Source organism: Micrasema longulum, unplaced genomic scaffold (genome assembly GCF_059751315.1).
Source record: "Micrasema longulum isolate JH-2025_06_02 unplaced genomic scaffold, ASM5975131v1 h1tg001200l, whole genome shotgun sequence".
NCBI classification, from domain to species: Eukaryota; Metazoa; Arthropoda; class Insecta; order Trichoptera; family Brachycentridae; genus Micrasema; species Micrasema longulum.
The window spans coordinates 167,342-183,395 of NW_028278387.1; the positions used below are offsets into that span (position 1 = coordinate 167,342).

The window sequence follows — 16,054 nt, forward strand, 5'->3', positions numbered from 1 at the left end:
GGATGCATCTCAAAATAATGTGGTTCTCGGACGCCAATTAAAATAGGGTAAACAAGGTTATGTTCGATTATCTATAAAGTCATATCGATTCTTCAGAAGTCTTGTAGCCTTTAAATCTTAATTTCGAAAAGTGTAAATTCAAAAGCACACAATATTATACTACTTCATTAGTTGACGAAAAGATGGTTGATTCTTCACTGACGTGGGTTCAATTAATTGGACATAGTCAATTCGCTGAAATAATTGCAAAACTTTTGAAATACTTTAATTTTTTTATGGAATCCACTAGATCTGTATTTCTGTCAGAAACTATAAAAATGTCGTGGATAGTAGTAGGAAGCTTTATTTTATTGTCGAAAGGGACTCAACAATTTAAATCTAAATAGTTTTTTATTTATTTTCTATGACCTGATAAAAAGTCAGCTATCTCAGTAATAAAGAATAGCATTTAAAGTAATAAATAAGTTTTTTTTTATGTTTCTGATCTTATATTTGTTATGATATACTCATGTGTATGTATCAATTAATTGCTGGTGCCATCTCAACACAGAACTTTTAGTCCCATCGAGTTGGGATTTACGTTTCAAATAATGTACATTCAACTTGTGTTTGTAAATAAATTAATAAAAAAATGCTGTTTGAAATGTTGGAAAGAAAGATTAGCAAAACATGGCACAAAAACCAAAAAAAATATCACAAGTATCTGAAAGACTGTAAAAGTTACAAATCTAAATTTGATGAGCTTAAAATATTTTTTTACCGTTAGCTGGAACGAAGAGTGCCCGAAGGCGGCCCTGGCATTTCTGTCTTGGTGTTACTTCTCTCCTCTGAATGGTGGTCTTCAACAATGGAGAACGTTTGAATAAAAAGCGTGATTTATGCAAGGCACTTAAAGAAGTCGAATTTCAAAGGAAAGGTCCCAGACACCAAAAAAATTGAGACCGCATTTTCCGCTCCACAATGATACTTGTCCGCGCACCCATGATTTAAGACTTTCCTCCGCAAAACGTCGACTTAAACATACGGTCTTCATTAATATGGCTGTATTTTTATTTTTACTTCAAGAAAGCTGAGAAACTATGCGGACTTACTTTTTTTTTATTTTTTTTTATTTGAAAATTTATTTATAAACCCTTACGGATTATTACATTCATATTACATAAAATAATGTATACATTTTTAATTTATACTCTGTTGTTCAAGATAATATTTTTTACGTCTTTTGAAAAGTTTGTCTGAGTCTTTTGTTTAGTTTTGTCTGGTAGTTTATTATATAATTTCAGTCCCTGGTTCATTAGTCTTGATTGTCCTTGTCTTGTTTTAGAAAGTTGTAAATGGTATTTGTCTGATATTCTCGTATTATGTCCATGTTGACTACAATTTTTTACTAGTTTTAGTTCTTCGTCTACAATTACATTAGTGGCTAATTTATGGACGAATTTTAATGATTCTAGTTAAAAGAGTTCAGTTACATCTTAAAACAAATATTTACAAAATTTATTACGAATCTATTTAAAATGTACTTTTAATATATACAGGTACAACTGAAATATTATACAACTAAAGAAAATTAAAGCCGAGACAAAAAAAAATACAAATTTGTAAGCCTTAACAGTTTAATGCAATATTTATCTGTGGCAAGCCATGATTTATTTTATAGGTAATCTACAAAAAAATATCATTATTTTGTCCCTACATATAAGTACAAAATATGTAAGTAATATTACTATGCATGACTATTTTTTCTGTGGTTCTGTGAAAATCAACTCAAACAACAATTATTGTCAACCACGCGATAAACGTAGATTTATTCTACACTATTTTAATACAATACCCTGTACAAAGGTGTATTAACAAATACCACAATGACATTTAATAGTAACTGTCAACACTAAGCACTGGCCAATTTCTTTTAAAATAAATAACGCCAAAAACGGCCACTACAAACGCCACATGTCTTATGTGATATAATATGTCAACGGTATCCTATCAAAGAAATATAGTCCGTCGGAAAAAATGTTCGAAATACTTGTTTCTAAAAAGAAAATCTTCAAATAATATTTGTAATTTGCAAGCAAGTTTTAGTACTTAAAAAGCTGACTTGGGTTAAAAATGTAAAAGATAGTGCACTTTTTTGTATAGAGGAATAAGCTGAGGTAATCAGCTAGTTTCATCGTTCACTGAGAACGGGCTAGGCGCTAGGCGCACTTTATAGATATTTTTTTATAAGAAAATATAAACGGTGGTGGTAATTTATAATAAATAACAATTGTTTTAATTTTATTCTTTGCCATTAATATGGTTACTGTAAAACATAATTATCGATAGTCAAATAAGCAAATAGTCAAATTATCGAAAGTCAGGTAAGCTATGCATAATCGCTTATTTTGACGATTCGCCTCCCGAGACAAACTCGATTTTGGAAAACAATATTTACAGAATTTAAAGATCTTGTTTTACTTATTTCTTAAGTCCTATTTTCTTTATATCAAAACTACTTTACAAATTATTATTTAACCTGCAGAGTCATCTTTTAAAAATCTGTTTTTTATTCGTTCGAAAAATCTAAAAAAAATAATTTTTTAATTCATATATGTCAAGTTTTAAAATTAAAATAAACAAAAAACCCGTATAAGCATGACCTGTGCGTGGGGGTATACTTCATTCATGTTGTAAAGTAGACATAAAAACTGAAATACATTAAAATAGTTTTGTTTAATACTAAATTATTAAACGATATTAAATATTATGTTTTCTTTTATTTTGTGTAATTATATCGTTTTGTTCTTATTTGCAAGTATTGAGATATTTACAACAAGCGAACTTCTAGAATGTTTTAGAATATTCTTAGACATTTTAATTGTACGTTCAGAAGATTCTGTCAGAAGTAACTTAGAAAAATAATGAGAAAAACTCAGTGATGCTCTCAAAAACACTTGTGAAAAATTACGCATGAATTAGTTGTACTTAAGTGAAAATAAATGACATTTTGCATCGTTATCTCGTGTCTGTACTAAATTCCTCTCGAGGGCTATTTATCTTCCCTTCTCGGGGGTGTTTTTATCCCCTCTGATGCATTTATCCTCCATGAAATATTTTCTTAGTAATACGCCACACCCTTCTGATTTCTCGATGCAACATTAATAAATCTTCCCCTATTCAATAAACTCTTCCATATTTACTGCGGCTATCCAAGGGAGAAAACTTTTGTTTTATATCTATAGAGCTTTAATTGAGATATCGTTTTCTTATAATTCTTTTGCCCTCACAATTAAAGTGGGGATCTTTTACAAAAGAATAATGATTTTTTACCCCTATACACATTCAGTAGTGCAAAGGGCACTTCATCAATTCATCAATTGTGAAGAATGTTAGTCTTTTGCAAGGCATCTGCCTTCTTCGCCTCTGGTACCAATTTTGTTGCATTATGCGAAGTATCCAGATCCGGTAACCACTACTCTAAAAGATTAATAACGCATATCGCACCTCCAGAAGAATAATGACGCATGTGCAAGTTTTTTTATAAGCCTAATCCTAATACTAGTTTAGCACTTGTAAAAGAAGGACTGAATTGCTATTTTCATTTATTTCCGCCACGAAGCGATAGTGTCGCTGTAGTATTAGTGTGAGATTTGCAAGCTATTGTAGCTACGTCTGATTGGTCAGTCGCTGGTTTCATCAGCGAAGTATCGACATCGATAGAAGTACATCGACGGAAACGGTAAATGTAACAAATTATTTAACTGATTGACTTCTAGAAACATAACGGCGCAAGTGTTGTTTTTTTTATTTCAGCAATTTTGTTTTTAACGGAAGCTTTTGTACATTTATGGATTATAAATGTTTGCCGCTAAAACTGTTTAAACTACTTTCTAGGTCCTGTTTTATTTATTTATTTCAGTGTTTTTACAATGTACAGAGGTTCATTGTTTCAGATCCCGACTAGATAGAAATTTTCTATATTTAAGTTATTTCTTAATACATCTTGTTACAAATAAATAATAAAATATAAATCAAACTAATAACTTACAATTAACCCACCTGTTCCTGTGATGTAACCGGTGTTGCAAATTACACTTTTTTAAATTATATTTGGCCAACTAATATGAATATTACCAACAAAGAAATTTGTGATCTTTAAGTAACCATTAACAAATACGAATAAAATTATATCAGGTATTTAGAAATTATCAGTTTTTTTTTCATCTGGATCTACGAAAATGACAAAATATCCAGTATATGAGAAAAATATTTAAAACATTTATTTGAGAGAAACTTACTAAACATTTTTGTCAAATAATTATTTACTTGTATATACTATTATCATAAATACACAATAATAAAACAAAGGCATACGTTACTTACAGGCGGACTAATTGCCGCTGGCAATTTCTTTCAGTCTAACCAATCGTCATATAATTTTAGTAAGATAAAAAGCTACAACGATTATCAGGTGATCATATCCTAACCTCAAATTACTACACAGTGACTCAAAGGAGTTTTTTTGCATCGTATATCGAAAGTTAAAAATCAATTAAATTAGTGGAAATTTATTGTTGAGATACGTTAATAATTAGTATATATTTTAAAGATATTTAGATACAAGTTAAAGTTAGGATATTTATGTATTATGTTCATACTTTTTTAAGACGAAATAAAATATTTGTAATAATAAAAATAGATAAATGAATATAATTTCAAAATAAAATAATTACACAGCGTTTTAGGGCCAAACCGGAAAACTTCAGAAGAACATTCTTTATGGGAAACTTTTTTTTAAATCCTTATTTTTTTAAACGAATTACAACAGGGATGGAGAATACCTTAAATAAGGGAATATGGAAGTCTAGGTATTTAAAGGGCTTATAACCTGTCATTGACTGATTTAAGTGGTCACTTTACACACTGTGTAACATTCACCATTTTGCCTATGTTTGAACATCCATACTTCCTCAATTCTTCCATTTGTTGATTTTAGTGAGGTCAAAGTTTTTTTTTCAGTTATTTTTTTTACTTATTTTTTTAACGAAAACTAGTTTTTTTAAATTATAAAATGAAGTCTTTTTTTAATTTCTGACATAAGCATCCGTTTTACAAACCCATACCTCTAGTTTACCCGGCCGCTTTCCTGTACGTATCACTTCGTTGGTCAAATACGTATTTTATCTCATTTTTTTTATTGTGGAGGGGTAATGGTCTAAGGGGTAAGGGATGCTAGTCTGATAAATTAACGGTTTACTCGATTTTTAATTACGAAAAGAAAAATATAAATATGGCCCTGTAACACCATGTATATATAATTTAGTAAAAATAACAAACTATAACTTAAACACATTATGTGTGAGGTTTGATTTCTGCCGACAAATGTAACAGTTTTATTATTTTGACAAAAAATAATTAAATTTAAACAAAGCGATATCAAAAGGAGCAAAAAGTATTCCAACTAACCCATAAATTCTCCCGTTGTGTTTTTGTATCCTTGAAACGTAGATTTGAAATCAAACTGAAAGAGAAAAATGGAATCTATCACCAAAAAAACATTTTTCAGTCTCTTCGCTTACATTTCCAATCTACAAGATTAGAATAGAGTTTCCCAGATGATCGGTTGGGGTGGAGGGTGGAGTGGGGTTAGTTGAGACACCCCCAGAATAGCGTCTTTATCAGTCGTGAGTTACGGCGCGGACGCATTTCTTTGTGTGTCACATTACCCCGCTTTACCCTCTCGAAGGAAAACATTGGGTTTTTCAAAACGAAATTAATCTACTATTAAATGAGTTTGTCCAATTTTTTTAAGACGCGAACTGGATTCAACCCCGTTGAGAATTACCAATATTATTCTTATATTTAATATTCGTCTGCTTTAATTAAATTAAAAATTATGTCAAGTAAAACATAATAAGTTATCAGAAAAAACAATGTTTAAATTTGTCACTCCTTTGCTACTTAATTATTTTATTGCTGAATGTACTTTTCTGTGTTTGTTTATTTTAATATGTGTGTGTATTTTTTTATTTTTTATTTTGGCATATTTCATTCTTTCATTAATTTACACTTTGTTACAACCAAATTGCCTAATTTTGAATTACTTCTATTGTATATTTTAAAAAAAATCATTTATAAACCTCATTTTTTTTATTAACATATACCCAAGATTTATAAACCAAAATTAAACCTGAAAATATTCAAACATATTTATTAGATATTTAAAAAATTTAAGAGTAAATGTAAAAATTTAATTAAATATTTAAAGTAATATAACAAGAAAATCATAAAATACTGTTTTATACAACTGGATAAAGTGAAAAAAAAGTATTTATTATGAAATGTATAAAAAAATAAATACAATAACCATTCACCATCTTTGAAAAAGTTCAAAAGGTTTATTATATAAAACAACACCCTATACTCAATAAATCTGATAGATTTACTTTGTATAAAAGGCATAACTGCTACCAATTATGTTTTGTGAACTTAATAATGTATTGTATAAGCAAGTTTGTATTTTAAAAGCACTCGGGGCGTTTAATGTATGGAAAATATAAATATATTACAAGATTAAAAGTACATTCATCCACATACCCGAAACCACTTTAAAGTCCGTGAGTCTTCCAATCGGTTTTACTCACACAATAAATTAATAATTATGCTTCTTCTTTTTCTTATTCTTAGAGCTGGGGGTTATGACATTTTGAATTATACATCTTAATGCTGTTGTTAAAATACATTTTATGTGCAAAACAAATAACACAAAACGCGATGAATATTTTTATGGCTTTACATACATTAAAATAATAATATTATAACATTATCTACTTCATTACAGGACATGGTATTGCAAAATAATGAAACACTAATAATTTCTGATAGCTTTTTTGTCTAATCTTTATATAACTTTTAATATTTTCTATAATAATGGCCCTATGGAACTTTTAACATTTCAAAATATATAAATATAATTATTATTTTGTTTGTCCACAGATGCACCATTAGTAGTCCTGTCTCTCGGTAGCACCCTCAACCCTGATGACATCAAAGAAGGGGATGATGTCTATTTTGAGTGTACCATTAAAGCCAACCCCAAGGAACATCGGATCACGTGGTTTCATGACGTAAGTCTCGTTCATAATATTATAGGCATATATTTCTAATATGTGCGTAATAAACATGATGTATTTTTGTCTATTAAAAAATTGGAATCAAGTTGGGGTAAAGTGGGGTACAAATGTAAGACAACACAAAACTACAAACTGATTCAAACTAAATATTTAAAAACTCAACTAAAAAAATATTAACATATTACAAGGATGGAGAACATTTTAGAGAAAGAATAATGGAAATCTAGGCATTTACAGAACTTTTGACCCGCCATTGGCTGGTTTGATTGGTCACTTTACACACTGTGTAACATTCACCACTTTGCCCATGTTCAAACATCCCTATTTCTTCAATTCTTCTATCTGTTGATTTCAGTAATGTTCCAGTATGAAACCTTTGCTGCTGTGAAGAGATTAATTCGATCAAATTATTTCACATACTAGACAACGCCTGAAAACGATTTTCCAATTTTTAAACTTTGTCTTAGACCAGTTGGTTTTATCACGATATTTTGAGTTCGTCTAAATGTTTGTAGACCTAAGTCTTAATTTCACGCCCTAAGTAGTCATTAAGATTAACAAATTAAAATGGGGATAGAAAAAAGTTATAAATTTTTCCTTCGTAAATAAAATTGAATTAAAAAAAGGTTTAAACGATTTTAAATTTATGAATAGGTGTAGTTTTTCCAATTTTAATTATCTTTAATGCGTTATTTGATTGAAATGCCAAGATGCATCGTCCGTACTGGACGATGCATCTTGGAATGCGTTCATTAAATTATTCCCTGGCTCCGTTAAACGGCATGCAGGTATTAATGTGTAAATCGATGAACAAATACTTCTACTGCAAATAAGGTTCTCACGTATCAAATACAGGCTCTAATTGAAAATAGCTGAGAGCAAACACGACCGGAAATAGATCGATATGTGAATAAAGGCGAGCTTTTAAGGAGAGCTTTTTGTCAATACGCAGCGCGTCATTTAATAATTCATTTGGAGGATATGCGGTGGCTGAAAATTTTGGTATATGGGCATGTAAACATTTTTGTTATGCCACCCTTTCGCAAGTACCTCCCCAGTATTTTTCAAAAAAAACAACCGCACATATGGTTGGATTGATTATTGCCTAACTTAAATTGATGTTGTATCGTCTAATTTTATATTCTGGTACAATAACATAAAAAATACAAGAGAAATTTCAAGAAACCTACTACTACTACCACGCCATTTCTCTGTAGGGGTAGGCAGAGAGAATGGATCGCCACACACATCTATCCTGGCATATATTCCTAGCTTCTTCTACATTCATACATCTTTTCATACATGCCCTTCCGTTCTGTCTGCTTTTGACATGACCAGACTTAAGATTTTGGTTTATCTGATCATGCCACGTCTTTCTTGGTTGTCTTCGTCTCACGTTACCGATCATTTTTGCCATTTATGTTTTTGCTGTTCATTCTTTTGTCGTCCATTTGTTCTACATGACCAAACCATCTCAGAGACCCTTCTGGATCTTATCAGTTATACTTGGCTTAGATTTACACTTTCGCCTGATTTCATCATTTGTAACCCTGTCATACATTGATTTCCCACACATTCGTCTTAGAGATCGCATTTCAACTACTTTCATTTGGCTTTCATCCTTCCTCTGCCAGTTTCATGTTTCACTTCCATATATAAATGTTAGGACCAAAACTCCGTTGTGCACTGCCAGTTTAGCTTCGATTGACATATTTTTATTAGCAATTACTGTGCTTAGTACGCCGGATATTTTATTTCCCGCATTCACTCTCCTTTTAACATCTTTTTCTACTCTTCCATCTCTTGAAAACATACTTCTCAGATATACAAATTCTTTTAATTGTTCAAGAAACCTTGTTAATTTAATTCATTTCACATTCCGTGTCCATTCCCTAGTTGAACCTTATGGTATCCAAAAAGTGCCTCCAGGCATGTTTATCAGCTGACATCTCCTGTGCATCCTCCCAAGTCAGGTTTGCGTCCCGTAGTTTTGACATGAACTGCCAATAAAAGTTCAGCAGCGCACGTTTAGGACTTTATGAACATGATGCCTTCTCAAGTAGGCAAACGTGGTTAGAGAAGATATGTGGTGCCAGTTGTCCCGTTTTCCGCACCCTAAAATATATATATTTTTAAATATTTTTTTAAAATAATTTTTCTGTCGTATTTGTATATCATACGTCCGAAAAAGGCAAATAAAACTGGGAGCTATTGGGATTTTAAGGTGGTCCTAATTTATATAATACATAATTTAAAACATAACAATTAGGACACGCCAATGGTAAATATCTATAGCGCATAAAAAATCATCGCTCTGGTGCCATAATTTGGGGAAAGGGAAGAGAATGGAATTTGATAATAACATGTTGGTGTAGTGAGTGCCCTAATGAAGAGACGGATAAAGTTAATGCTTTAAACATAAATTACATAAAAAAATAAGTATTTTAAGTCATTTTGGACTGTATTAGATTAAAGTTTTTAAAAATTAAAAAAAAAAAATTAATTAAAAATTTCAAGTGATATAATCAATAAAGTGCTACAAAACATCATTACAAAATCAGAAAACGGTAACAAAAATAAAGTCGTAAAATAAGTAATGAATTCCGGATACATTTCATACGAAACTCCCATAAACATCACAGTTTAAAACTTTCTTCACTTCTTACGCGGATTAAACATCCGCTTCCTCCAGAAAGAAGGTTCTGGGAGCACAATGGGCGGTCATTACGTCATTGTTCCCGATCTGTGAAGTCACCCGAATGTGGTCCCTGAAAATTGGAAAGTAAAGCATTTTCAGCGCCTGAAAGAAAACGCCGATTTTGTCAATTTCGCCGACAAAGTCTCTACCCGGCAGAAACATATTTGGCCAAATCTAACACCTTTTATGCCCAGTAATCTCTCGGGATTCGAAAATTCCGACCACTTATTAAAAAAAGGATTCGTTTTAAATGCCGAAATATCCTGATCCAAAAAATTTCCTCATTTTAAATTTAAGTGTCAGTCTCTCTTTTTTTATTAGTAAACATTTGAATGTATAAACTAACTTAATAAATACGGTTCTCTGTGTGAAGGAAAACCAAACCCTGAACAAATATTTTCGACTCAATGGCTTCTCCCAGGTAAAAATACAAAAAAAAAATCAAGCGTAGATTTTTTGGCCTCGTAGTGCTGTTATTAGTCCTGGGTTCAAACCCCGGCATAGTCGATTCAATGTGTTATTTTTATACAAAGTAATAATTGCGTTCTTATAACATACGCAAATATCAAAATTACCAGTACCATTTTGGACAAGTTGTATATACGGTTTTTTAGGGCCGCGCCGCAAAATTTCAGAAGAACATTCCTCATGGTAAGTTTAAAAAAAAACCTTTTTTCATTTTTTTCAAAAAGCAATTTTAAAAAAAAAGTTGACCTCAAAATTTATTAAATCCTTAATTTCTCGGACAAGCAGTCCCTCCACAAACCCCTACCCCTCTCCTACCAAGCCGCTTCACTTTTCCGCGTCTGGTGCGTGTCGTTTCGTTGGTCAAATACGGTTTTATCTCGATAAAAAATTCTTGCGGAGGGGTAAGGGTTAGTGAAAGGGATGTGCGTCCAAGAAATTAAAGATTTACTCCCTTTTGAGATTAAAAAATTTAAAAAAATAATATATTGAAATGAGTTTTTGGAAAAAAAATGTCAAGATTTTTTTTAAAGCTTACCGTGAGGAATGTGCCCCTGAAATTTCACGGTCTGACCCTGAAAAACCGTGTATAACTCAGTATTAGAAAATAGGAATCATGTTGTTGTAATGTGGGGTTCAAGCCTTGAACTTTTGATCCGTGAGTCCGTTAAACCTCAACCCACAATTTCGTTATCCTTGGTTTTATACTTTTGCGTAAAACTGATCATTTTATGTTACAAACGGATGATCAAGATAACCTTCATTTGATGCACTTATGTAGTGTTCTATACGCCATCTGATCCAAATAAAAGTAAACTTATGGTTTTATTCGTTAATCTACGAATTTTTGTTAAAAATTTTGTTCTGGTAAATTATAAATTGGACCAAAAATGGCAAGTTTAAAATTTAATATGTTTGAGGGACTTCCGAGAGAGTGGGGTTGGATTATTCTAATTCTAAAAGCCTCTCTTGTCGACTTCTACTTTTTCATAAAAGTTGGCTATACAAGGCGTGTGCCCTAAGCCTTTGAGTACCCGTTCCTCTAAGAATAATATTAGATATTCACTATATTTATGTAACTAAGCAGACGATATTCTTTCCAATTTTTTCTTTAGGTCAAAATAAGTTAAATTCTATTTATACGAGTATTCAAACCATAACTTTGTGGTCCAACATTTTGATTTATGTTACTCAATATTATTGTATAATGACTTACCGACTTTTAATGGATACCGGTTTTGAGACGTATCCGTTTCTTTGTCAGGACACTCACTACACAAACATGCAAATACTAAAATATACTTTCACCTTTACCTTTACCTTTACCGTCACCGTAGTATACGTAGTATTTGCGAAACAATACATCTGGTGGGAAAATAAATTTTCAAGCGGATGCGGGGCAAGAAAAACTGGAGGCCTTAGGATTTCTACGATATGATTAAGCGGAGTGGACTGTATTTAATTTTATTGAAAATAAGTGAGTGTCCTCGATGTGCGGTAAGCAGAGTCAATCGTTTACAACCCAACCCCAACAAATGAATAGGATTAAGAATGGAGGCCACTAACTTTACCTTCGTTCTTGATGGAATTACTGTGGTCCGACTGGTCACTTGCGAGCGCACCAATTTTGAGCTCAACACTGGTAGTTAGTGGAAACAAAGCTTATGATGCAACACACGTTCAATAAAATAAACGCGCAATGTATGACACGAGGTCTGATTGTGACGGATGATCAAAAGATATTGAGGTGGGAAGTGAACAGTGGTTGTGGGTACAAAGGATGGTTGTGACAATACTCGACCAATGCATACCCACATAATTCGCAACCAACATCAATAACGTGGAGAGTTAAAGGGGATACAAACACCACCGTGTCCGAACATGCACTAAAATTAGGTAAATAATATTTTAATATTAAGTAAGTGAGTGCTCTGACAAAGAGTTAGGTACGACTTAGAACCAATAGACATAAAAAAGTTGATAAGTGATTTAAGTTTCAAAATTTATCTGAAACTAATAATAACATTCGTGTTTTTATTATTTATCAATTTTTTTTAATTTTCAAACCATTTCCTAAAAATCATTAATAATTTGAGCTAGAAAATTAGTAACCGAGTTTAACAGTGGGATTTAAACCTTGGAGATTTTACCCTCAAGTCCACAACACCACCACGGGACCAAATATTTTCCATTTTAAGTCCTTTTCTACATTTTTTGGGAATGAGCATTGGCCGTTGAAAGATAGAAGAATCGTTTAAAGATAATTTGATATTTTACGACTGCCCTTATCTTTTGCAAGAGATACCTTTAAATGTTCCTGATCGCCAAATTGGCACACTCCCCTGTTTTAGAAATATGTTTATCGAACCAACTATAAACAAAATATAATCACTTCACATATAACGCAGTTATGTTATCATCGCTTGAATAATATTAATTTATTTACAAACTCAAAAAATACAATCTAAAAAAAAAGAATGACATCAATCATTTGTCCACTGACGCATCTTTATTGGTGATTTATGTAAAATTAACTTTGTTGATAGTTACTAAGTAGACATGTTTTCGTTCAACAATTTCAAATACGATAATTATGAAAATTTTCTATAATTTGACTTTAATGTTTTTTATAAAAGTTATATTTGATTTATAAATAACTTTTATCTGTTGGCCTACCTTACCAAAATAAAATTTATTAAAAATAATAAAAATATGACAATGAATAATTAGGGAGACCCTTCACACACATACTTCTAAAACAACGTATAGATATCTATCACCAACCCACACCCTCACTAACATACACTCTCATCAACATCCGCACAACTGAGCAAAGAACTGTTTTTATTTGTCTCAAAATTACAATAGGTTTATGTTGTTGATTTTTACATCTTGGTCAAAATATGATACAAAAACAAAAGTAACACTAATGTTTAAAATATTGATTAACACGTTTAGATATAAAAAGTATAAATATGAATATAAAGCTGTAGATTTCTTCATCGAAAATGAAATGGAATGCTCACTACCTAGTTGATATCGATAATCTGTTCACTGGCCTTATTTGTCCGCCATATATGAGTGATATGTCGTATTTTTATCAGAGTCAATCAATAATCGATTTTTCATTCAATATTTTTACCTGTAGCGTCTGAGAAGGAAAGTGAATAACGAAAATGAAATATTTCGTCGAAATGTCTTAAATTGTTTTGTTTTTTTGGAAAAAAAAAAGAATTGAAAAGTTGAGCTTTTATCGTAAAAAAAGTTTTTTTTTGTATTTGTAATTGAAAGTCTCGTTTTACCCTTTTTTTATACATGAAAAACAAATATTTTTCATTTTTGTAAGTTTGTTTTTGTATGAATACAAAATCTTTAAATTTTAATATAATATTAAAAATATAAATAAAAATTATTCTGTTATATTTTTTTTAAAGGGACTCATTACTAAAAAGTGGACTTATGAATAAAAATAATAATAATAAAATAAAAAATATTAAATACGGAGTTTAGAAAAAGTAAGTTATGGTGGTTCATTCAAAAATAATAATAGGTATATTTAAATTTTGTATAGCTCTATAATAAATTAAATAGTAGTTTAAAGTTTTTTTTGACAAAATGGGCATAAATAATCCCCACAACTTAAAACAAAATTTGTTAAAAACCCCTCAAATTTAAAAAAAAAATGTTTTCATTTGAAATTGATAAATTACGGATCTCTCAGATCTCTGGCACACTTTAATAAATTTTGTTAAAAATGGTCTGTTGGACAAAAATGAACTAAAGCAACAAACTGTCAAAAAGTACGAATGTTAAATATTAAATTCATTAATCAATCATCCATGTTAATTTAAAAACTCAGAATGTTTGAAGAAAATGCTAGTCAAATATTACGCTATTTAAGGTGCAAAAACAAAATTAACCTTCTTAAGCCTTAAAGCGCAAATGAAAAATGTGGTTGTTTTTGAGATCACCTAATATTTGGGTTATGTTTCCTGTTTGCTTACCATGCAAAAGGGCTTGGGTTCGATAGTTCGACAGAAATAAAGAACATTTTATAGAAGGGAATAAAAAAGCCTAGGTATCCACAGGGCTTATGACCTGTCATTGGCTGGTTTAAGTAGCCACTTTACACACTGTGTAACATTCACCATTTTGCCTATACTTTAACTTCTTATATACAATAATTTTCTTCAATTCTTCCATCTGTTGACGTTTATGAAGTTAAAGAGATGAAACCTTTATTGTTGCGGGTGAGATTCGTGGTTGAATTATTTCACCTACATACTAGGCAACGCCGGAAAATACTGTACAATTTATTTATTTCTTATAGACCAGGTGGATTTACCAACAATGCTTTGAGTTTGTCTAATTTTTTGTAGACAAAAACTGGCGTCGACCCCCCAGGGTTGCCTAGACGTTTTTGCTCCTTTCGATAAGATGTTCTTCATCTCTGTTGTATTATGTTAATATTAACAGTCCCCTTAGGGATTAAATCCAGTCCTTGTCTACGTAAAAACAAACCCAAAACATATATGAATTTTAAAGCATACTTTTGAAATTGAAAATTAAAAATGAAAAAAAAAGTTGTTGGTCAAAATTTTTTAAATGTATTCTTCGGCACATGATTTTCCAGTGAAGTTTACATTTTAACCGAATCATTTATATTTTTTTAGTGAACTCTTCATTTATAAATATATTTGTACAAAAAAGCTCGTGTTTTAATAAATTAACCCAACGCTAGTCTCAAACTTCCTTTAATCGTATTTCTCTTTGAGTATCTGATTCCCAAACTATTCCTCATAATTTTTTCCCGGTATCTCGGCTTAGGGCTGAACGACTGTCAATAGGAATTAGGCCGGATACTGTAATACTGCCACAACTCACAAAGGTGGTGTCTTTATGCTTCAATGATCGATTCGGCTATCTTCTCGGGATGCTTTATTTCCCCTCTCGTTATTTTTTGGAAAATTTCGGAGCCAATCTAAACGGCGGTGATTAATGACTTTAATACTTGAAAGTGATTTGTCTGCCAACGAAATGATTTAAGATTTTTTATTCGCTATCAGCTCGATGTTTCAAATAATTTGATTTATTTGGATTTTTACCAAATTTTAATCCGCGATTCAGCGCACTCGAATTGCAATGAACGGTTTTTTTTTTTTAAAAAGCTACATTACAAAAAATATTTGCATGTTACGTAACAATTTTTTAACTATGAAATCCCCTTGCCCCGTTGTTCAATCACAATGGCCGCACTTGTTAGTAATATCCGACGCGATAAAGTATTATAAATCATTTAAGTGATTCCAATGGAACATCGTTGAAAATTAATCGGTCGGATTCATTACATTTTTTAAGTATTTCAATACTTCAACCTGATGCATGGCTACACCAAATATAAAATGTCATCTTTCAAATATTTGCGTTTCGCAACCTGTAAAATTGACCGTACATATAATTTCTGGTTTTGCGTATTTGAATATTATTTGGCAGTATTTTATTATTATTATTATTATGGAAAACTAATATAGCGCCATTTTCGTAATATAGTACCTCAAGGGCGCTTTACAAAGTGATTACATAAAAAAATAATTTAATTTTTAATTTGTAATTTAAGAAAAACAATGTACTTTGTCATCACATGCTAAGGATTTATTCAAATGATTTAGAGAACAAGTGAGTTTAAAGTTTTTTTTTCGAAACACTTCACTCTTGCAGTTTCGCACCTCTGCTGGGAGAGCATTCCATGTCAAAGGGCCTGCGACCGCAAATGCGC

General features: G+C 31.2%; 1 protein-coding gene across 1 annotated transcript in view; it reads left to right on the top strand.

Moving 5' to 3' along the window:
- LOC148276550 (synaptogenesis protein syg-1-like) overlaps positions 1-16,054 on the top strand; it is a gene marked incomplete at its 3' end in the record, with an annotated part of 138,637 nt that overhangs the window by 89,686 nt on the left and 32,897 nt on the right. The window contains exon 3 of the mRNA XM_088234100.1: positions 6,979-7,109. Within this exon, the coding sequence (XP_088090226.1) occupies positions 6,979-7,109 (131 nt within the window). The remainder of the gene's footprint in view (positions 1-6,978; positions 7,110-16,054) is intronic.